Raw genomic sequence first — 7,549 nt, forward strand, 5'->3', positions numbered from 1 at the left:
CAACCTCCTGTTCTCATCTCTAACCCACCCCCAGAAGCCCACCAGGGCCCCACTGAAGAGCTTGCCTGCTGGTCAAGTCTGGCTGCCTCCTGGATGGCGTCTGCTTCTCTCCCCTGTGGGGATAGTTTGAGCTGGGAATCTTCTAATGAGTAGAGTCTCCTCGGAGCAAGGAGCAAGGAGCAAGGACGAGAGCAGCAGGAATCAGCAGGAGGCTGATGATGCTTGCATACTGAGGGGTGGGTGGGGGCCCTTGAGGGTGGAGGGGAGCTAAGGACACTGAGCAGATGCTGCTGCAGAGAGACCCAGGGCCTCGTGACTCCCCACTTCTCAGTCCTTCCTCCCTGCCCCTCCTGTCCCTTCACTCCTCCCCTTCTGAGATGCTGAAGCTGCTGCCTCTTGAATCTCTCCTTTTCCCTGGCTTGGCTTTGCCACCTATTTGAAGCACGCTCAGAGCAGTCAGCGTCTCCTCTCAGCCTGCCTCTGCATCTGGGGTCTCCGTTAGACAGTAGCCTCTATCCAGAGACAGCTTCCCACCTGGGCTTCGCTGAACAGGGAACAAGAGGCCCCTGCAGAAGGGCAGTGGAAATTAACTAGGCAGCCAGATCCTGCTGCGGCCCCTTCCCTCTGCTCTCCCTACAGTGTGCAGTGCCCTTCCTGCCTGGTTCCTCCAAGCCTGGTCCTGCCGGGTTCTCGGTCTGCCTGCTGGGACAACTGCAGATCTGTGCTTTTGTTAGGCATTTTCTAGGAGTTCCCTTTGTACTTTCCCCCTAGGGTACTAGGGATCTGTGATTGGGGGATCCCAACAAGAACTGGAAAGTAGGGAAGGAGCCAGGTACCCCAGGCTGGAATTTCTTCAGAGGGATCCCTTGGAAGGTGGAGGATCCCTCCTTCTCTAACTCCAGAGTACAGGGAAAGGGCCGAAATGGAAACAGACTGAGAGTTTCTCCAGAACATCTCTGGGCCTCCTTTGGTGTTAAGCTTATATGTCGGGGAGGCTGCTGGGGTACATGCTCAGTGGGCAGGCAGAAAGGGTAGGAAGGGAGAGATTTGATAAAAATGAGGGGGGAGAAAGAGTGAAGTAAAGAAAACTCCGGATATCACATTAATTTAGACTGCTGCTGTCATGGCCTTTTGGCAGCAAGTTTAATGATGTGACAGATGGGGCAGGTGCTGGAGGCCTCATGCAGACACAGCCAGTGTGCAGTCTCCCCGCCCCCCGCCCCCCTGCATTGTACACTCACATCTTCTGAGCCTGAGATCCTTGGCCCTAGTTCCTTGCTCCTGGGGAGGAGCAGAAAAGAGACCAGAAAAGAGAGGTAGACTGCATGATTGAGAAGCAAGCGGCGCTTCTCAGCCTCACCTCTGCAATAATCTCGTAGCTGTGGTTAGCAATTGGTACTGGTTGTTAAAGGGTGTCAGTGTGTGTGAACGAGTAGACTGGAGCCTTGGGGATGTTTCCTGCTTGGTGGAGGGGGGTGCGGGGAGGGCTAGACTGACTACAGGTCTACAGCTTCTGCTCCCATCCTCAAACTGCAAAAGCAGGGGGGAGGCAGACCTTCTTGAGAGGCATCATTAGCTGTTGGCACGATGCAGGCGGGGGTGGGCCTAGATTCTGGTTCAAGCAACCTTGGTTTTCTTCCCTTTTGGTATCCGAAGCTGTCTTGGCTGGAGCTCCGATGTGGAAGTAAAGGTCAGAAGAGCTTGGCGGTGACCCGGTTACCCCCCGAGTTCTTATCCCCTGAGGGCCGAGGTGCCACAAAGTCAAAGGTCATGTGATGTTTGACCCGGCCTTTGCCCTTGCTCCAGAGGGCAATGAGGCCAAAGCAGAGGGTCACCGAGGTGAGGAAGGGGAGGAAGCCAACTGCTAGCACCATAGCTACACCTCTGCTATCCAGGAAGAAGGGCCCTGGGATCCCTGGCGTGGTGATGTTAGGGTCAGAGAGAGTGCCATTTGGTGGTTCAACTTGGAGTACTTCGAGCCAGGTCCTCAGGGAGTCATTCCCAGCAACATTGCTGACCACGCAGACATAGGCCCCTCTGTCCTGCAGCTGCACCGAGCGGATCTCCAGCGTCCCATCCTCCAGGACCCTCACTCGCCCAGCCCTTCCCAGCCAAGGGCCCTGAGGCCTCCTCCAAGAGACCGTGGGCGCTGGGTCTCCGTCTCCGGAGCAGGAGAAAACGGCCTGCCCCCCCTCCTCTGCGATGACCCATCGCGGCCCAGACTTTCGGATCAGGGCCGGTTGGCAAGTGAAGTGCCCTGGAGGCAGGATGTCTGAGAACTCCCTCAGGCTCTTGCCCTGCATGTGCCGGGGGCTGGCACAGGCAGGGGGTGCCGCACCGAAGTCCAGGTGCCTGCGCAGCCGGAGCAGCCAGAGGAGGCGGCAGTCACATGTCAGGGGGTTACCCGACAGCCGCAGGGTGACTAGTTGGTCTGGGGAAGGGAAGGCCGTTTCCTCCAGCGTCTGAAGGGCATTATCTGCCACGTCCAGGAGGTGGAAAGCGGTCAGGCCGTGGAAGGCGTGGGCGGCAATGGAGGTGAGGCACGCTCCCGCCAGCCGGAGCTCCTGCAGCCGCACCAGGGGACTGAGGCTTCGGGCGGGGATGGCTGAGATGGGGTTCTGAGACAGATCCAGGACCCTGAGGAAGCTCAGGTGGCGGAGCGCTTGGCAGGGTACTGCGCTCAGATTGCAGCGGGTGATGGCCAGGTTGCTGAGATTGAGCCCAGCCAGGCTCCCAGGCTCCAGAGCCCCCAGAGATGGCCAGGAGTGGATCTCCAGCTCCTTTAGCTGCCCCAGCCCCCGTAGTGCCCCAGCTGGCAGCCTCCCAATATCCAGTTCTCGAAGCCTCAGGGCCACTAGTGCCGGGAGGCGGGCCAGGGCCAGGCCGGGCACTGTGCTGAGGTTGCAGCGTTCCAGGGTGAGGGTGCTCAGCTGGGCCAGCCCTGCCAACGCCCCTGGAGCCACGAACACCAGGTGGTTGTCCCCCACCTCCAGCTGCCGGAGGCTGCCCAGCTCCCCAAAGGCTCCGTCAAGGAAGAGGACAATGTGGTTGAGGCGGAGGTCGAGCAGCGTGAGGGCAGACAGGCCTGAAAAGACCCCGGGCCCCATGATTCGCAGCCGGTTGCCCTGCAGCCTCAGGGTCAGGAGGCTTTGGAGGCCATAGAAGGCCCCAGGCTCAAGGGTGGACAGCTGGTTGTAGCTGAGGTCCAGTTCCTGGAGCAGGCCCAGGCGGGAGAGCATTCCGCGCTGAAGCCCCCACAGGCGATTTCCACTCAGGTCCAGGAGCTCAGTGTCCGCCGGGAGTCCCCCAGGCACAGCCTCCAGTCGCCGAAGGGGGCAGAGCACTGCCCGGGGCTGGGAGGCACAGTCACACACGGCAGGGCACCCACCACAACTGCCTCCAGACAGGAGGAGCAGGAACAGGAGAGGGGGCCATGGGGGCCAGGCTTGCTTTGGAGCTGGACCCATAGCCTTCCCCTCTTCAGTCCTGGAATAGATGATGACATGGTCCTGTTTGGAAAGTGACTTCAGACGATGGTGACCCTGGACCTCCTGGGCCTCCGTAGAGGAGAGGGAGATTGAGCTACCTGTGTCAGCATCACCAGCAAGTAGGGCAGACCCAGGAACAGTTCTGGGGGACTGCCTCCTTGGGGGGCTCCTGGGCCTCCTCTCTGGGGAATCTCTGCTTTGCTCTCCCTCCCAGCCCTGGGTAACAGGCCGAGTGCCTCCTGGCTCATGGAACGTGAGTGAAGCCTAACTTCAGCCGGGAAAGTTGTACGTGAATGGACAGGAAGCGGGGAAGTAATGTTGAGTCTCCCCATTTTCCTATGTCTTTGAGATCCAGGAATACCGCAGGTCCCTTCTCCCTGACACTTGTCTTCCCCAAGCTCTGCCCTCCGCTCTCTGCCCACCCTGTTCTCCCATGTTATCTATCCATAGCTTTGTCTATCTGTCCATAGCTCAGGAGGAATCACATGCTTGGATTCTGATGGGAGCGTGGTCCTCACCTTGACGAAGTCCTCCAGGGCTGGGAAGTATGCTCAGCTCTGTGCCCCTGGACTCCACCTACTGCCCCTCTGCCCTTCTGGAGCCTGGCCCAGGGCCTGGGGCCCTGAATTAGCAAGACCCAATCTCCCTGAATGTCTGTGTGGATGACAGCCAAGCAACACGTTAGTCATGGCACAGGCTACCGGGGGGCACCCAAGTCCCTCATGAGAACCCTACGCGCAGCCCCTATAGATGACAGTGGTGTGTGAGGGACCCAAGGGATGCCTGGGTTTTGAGTGTTGTTGCTTGGTCCTCAGGCTCAGGCTCCTGTTATATCCCTCCTCGATAGTGTTTTGATTTAGTCCAATGTGGGAATCTGAGGGAGATCTCTTGTCCCCAAACAATACACAAGAGACAGACTGTGAGCCAGGGAGGCATAGACAAGGAGAGACAGCACCTGGCCAGATGGTGTGGGTGGGGAGCAAGGGAGCCCTTGGCTGGCACAGCTGATCTCTGGGTACAGGCCGTGTGCAAAGCATGTAGACTGCAAGTGGGTTTCTGGGAACCAAGGGCCTGGGCAGAATCAGGATAATGGCAGGTATCATGGCCACTGGGGACTGGTCGAGGTGACAGAGGAGAAGGGGCCCCATAGGTGGTGAACTCACTCTCACCTCACCGTGTTAAATGTCAACAGGGCATTGAACCATGGAGGGGAGGTGTTGGGACCAAGAGGTAAGTGATGCTCCCTAGGAGGCAGGATGCCTGGGTTTCTTTCTAGCTGCAGATCCAGATGGCCTTTGGGGCTTCAGGCTGTCTGTGCCCTGAAGGGTCAGCTTTCTGTCACACGCCCCATTTTCTCCCACGTGGAACTTTACGAGGTGGTGTGACTTCTTCCCATTGCAGGGTCAGGGGAGGGGGATCACATCCCTGGATCCTGACTGGAGTGAGGATCTGCACCCCTCCTCTAGAAGAGTTGTTCTGGCGCCTCTCCCGCTGTAGTAGCGGGAAACCAGAGAGCAAAGAGGCCCGGAGAGCAGAGGGATGTAGGACACCATCCTGAGGCTTGGGAGGAGAGAGAATGGTGTGGGGCGGGCAAAGGCAGCTGACCAGGCTCTTGTCCCTAGACCGACCTGGCAGGTATCTCTGGCATGCTGAGAGTTCTCCAGGGACAGACGTGTCCCAGTCTCCCTCATTGTCCCTACTCCTGTTCTGGGAAGTCCACTCGACAGCTAGCTCTTTATCACTACCACTGCAGCTACTGCTCCTCCTTTGTGCTCTGCACTCAGCAAAAGTGCACTGAAGCATGTAACCCAGCTTCCCTCCCTCCCCCTTCTGTCAGTTTCCTCTTAGTCCCCAAAGCCTGCTGGCCCAGGGGCTGGGGGATCTAGGGACAACCCCTTTTCTTTATTTATAACATGGCTAATTTAATCCCAAACTTCCCTCGCCAGTCTCCATGGCTACAAGACTGGCTTCCAGCCACTTTGCCGGAAGAAATGGGTGTCAGAACCACTTCTTTCTTTAGATGGGGTGGGGTCTTGGGCATCAACCCTTCAAGGAGTAGGAAGCTTTCTTCTTCTTGTCTCTATGTGGCAATCCAGAGACACATATGAACCTTTAAAGCAGACCTGACTGGAGACATGGGGACTTGCGTGGGGAGGGGGCTTTTAGGGGAAAGATTTCTGGAATTTCCATACTGATAGTGGAGAAACCCTTCCCAGAGGTAGAGGAAGCCCTGGGGAGACGGAGGGAGGTCTCTTTAGAGTCCTTCCCCATAGAGGTGTCTGGGACATTTTAGTTTTCCCATCAAAGTCCGGTGGGGCCAGGATCAATGGCTGGTTGGGGTGGGGTGGGGTGGGGCAGGGGGGAGGGGCAGGAGGAGCGCAAACCCTCTAGCCTGAAAGGGACGCTGGTCTGGCCTTGTCTCTGAGAATATTGTAGAGAAGGACAGCTGCAGCTTTGGGACAGGAGGTGGGGGCACTTACCGGAGAAGCTGGAGGGCGGCATCAAGTTGGACACTGCCTCTGTCCAGGGCTGGGGGACGTCCCATTCAAGCTGCACCCCGGGCCGCCGGGCCTCACTCCCCTCACTGCCCGCTGCCCCGCCGCCCTCCCGCCCGCCTGCCCGCTGGGGCTGCTGTTGCTGCTGTGGCCGCTGCTGCCAAGACCGAGGTAGAGAAAAGAGCCAGAAAGCATTTCTCCTTTTTTTTTTTTTTTTTTTTCCTCTCTCTCTTTTTAAACCAGGCGAGAATGAGTCTGCAGCAACCCTGTTGGTGCAAAATAAATAAATAAAGCAACCAGGGAGGGCTGCAGCAAGCGCCACTACAGGATGGAGAAGGGGAGGGAGCTCAGACGGAGACTTTGGGGTCTAGGAGGGGTCAGGAAATGGAGGCAGCCAGCAGCTCTGAAAGGGTCTCTGGTGGACATGCTGACTCCCCTCTGGGGAGCTCAGGGACAAGCACCTTCCTCTCCCAGATGCGGCCTTTAAATCTAAATGCCCCCCATGGGTATCATTTTGTGGGGAAAGTTCTCCATCCAGAACATCTGCTGTGGAGCTTAGTTTGAGACTCCTGTGGGGGTTTCTGAGGAGCAACTCCCAAGCCTCCCTGGGGGCTGCTCAGAGTGGGGGCTTTGATCCTTTTGATGCTCATGGGTTGCTGGGCTGAAAACCTGGGTCTCCACACAGGAATGAGACAGGAGAGAGCAGCTGGTCGGTGGTCTGATTTAAGACCCTCCCCCCTCCCGGCCCTGCCACACATGCCCCTGGCCTTTAAAATCATTTTATAAAGAATAGCACAAGTTAGGATTTATGTCTAGCCTATTAAACCCTCCCCTGAGAGCAATACAACCCCCTCCCCCACATCACCTGCTGTTTATCCCTCAGAGGATGGCTCATAGCGATTTGTAAAGCCAAGCAAGAGAAGTTTTGGGGCAGCCTGAGAGGCAGGTGTCTGCCCTGTTCCCTGGTCTCCTCCCTGCTAGAGTCAGTAGTGCCCCATCACAAAGTGATGAAATTGTGTCTGTTTCCTTTCTCCATAATGACAGCAGGACTCCTCCAACGTCTGTCTGGGACCATCTGACTGACCAGTGTCCAGCCATCTCTTCTTCTCCTGGGATTTCTTGTGCTAGAAGACATCTGGGGCTGGGATGGTGTTTGGGCCACCCCAGGTGTAAGGTTGGTGGACTGGAGCACCATGAAAATGTTCTGGGGTCCCTCGGGGTTGGGACTCTTTTCCTGAGGCCACTATGCACCTCTGAGCTGTGACCTCAAGGAAGACAGGGACTGTGTCAGATTAAATGTACTGCAGAGGTGCATAATTGCAGGTTGAGTTTGTGAGTATGTGTTTCACCTGTGCATGGGTGTGTGTCTCTCATCAGGTTTGTGTTGACCCCTAAAGTCTATTTCTAAAGTGCACATAAGAGGTTTGAGTTCTAACTCAATCTATGATGCTCTTGGCCTCCATTGTACCTTATCCCTAAAAATCCCATAAAATCCCGTAAAAGATTATCCCAGCCCCTTACCCCCATCTCATCCTTACCCTTCACATATCCAGTTTTTTTTTAGAC

General features: G+C 56.8%; 2 protein-coding genes across 3 annotated transcripts in view; one reads left to right on the top strand and one right to left on the bottom strand.

Annotated features, from left to right (window-relative positions):
- The window catches only part of RIIAD1 (regulatory subunit of type II PKA R-subunit domain containing 1), a 223,653-nt gene that overhangs the window by 60,348 nt on the left and 155,756 nt on the right, over positions 1-7,549 (top strand). The gene's annotated exons all lie outside the window — the stretch shown is intronic.
- Positions 1,098-7,465, bottom strand: LINGO4 (leucine rich repeat and Ig domain containing 4). 2 transcript variants are annotated; one of them, XM_086718235.1, is made up of 2 exons: positions 5,969-7,465; positions 1,098-3,486 (listed from the first exon to the last, which is right to left on the bottom strand). In XM_086718235.1, the coding sequence occupies exons 1-2, from the start codon at positions 6,031-6,033 to the stop codon at positions 1,692-1,694; spliced, it is 1,860 nt and encodes a 619-aa protein (XP_086574361.1). In that variant the 5' UTR covers positions 6,034-7,465; the 3' UTR covers positions 1,098-1,691. The 2 variants fall into 2 exon arrangements, with proteins under 2 accessions (XP_086574361.1, XP_086574362.1); XM_086718236.1 differs by lacking the exon at positions 5,969-7,465 and adding an exon at positions 4,007-5,842.

This window comes from Puma concolor, chromosome C1 (genome assembly GCF_028749965.1).
Source record: "Puma concolor isolate L17-30 chromosome C1, mPumCon1.1.hap2, whole genome shotgun sequence".
Taxonomy (NCBI): domain Eukaryota; kingdom Metazoa; phylum Chordata; class Mammalia; order Carnivora; family Felidae; genus Puma; species Puma concolor.

Coding starts and splice junctions, on each gene's coding strand:
- LINGO4 (XM_086718235.1), bottom strand. CDS start 6,033: ATGGGACGTCCCCCAGCCCTGGACAGAGGCAGTGTCCAACTTGATGCC. Junction 3,487..5,968: donor GCCGCCCTCCAGCTTCTCCG/GTAAGTGCCCCC, acceptor CATCTATTCCAG/GACTGAAGAGGGGAAGGCTA.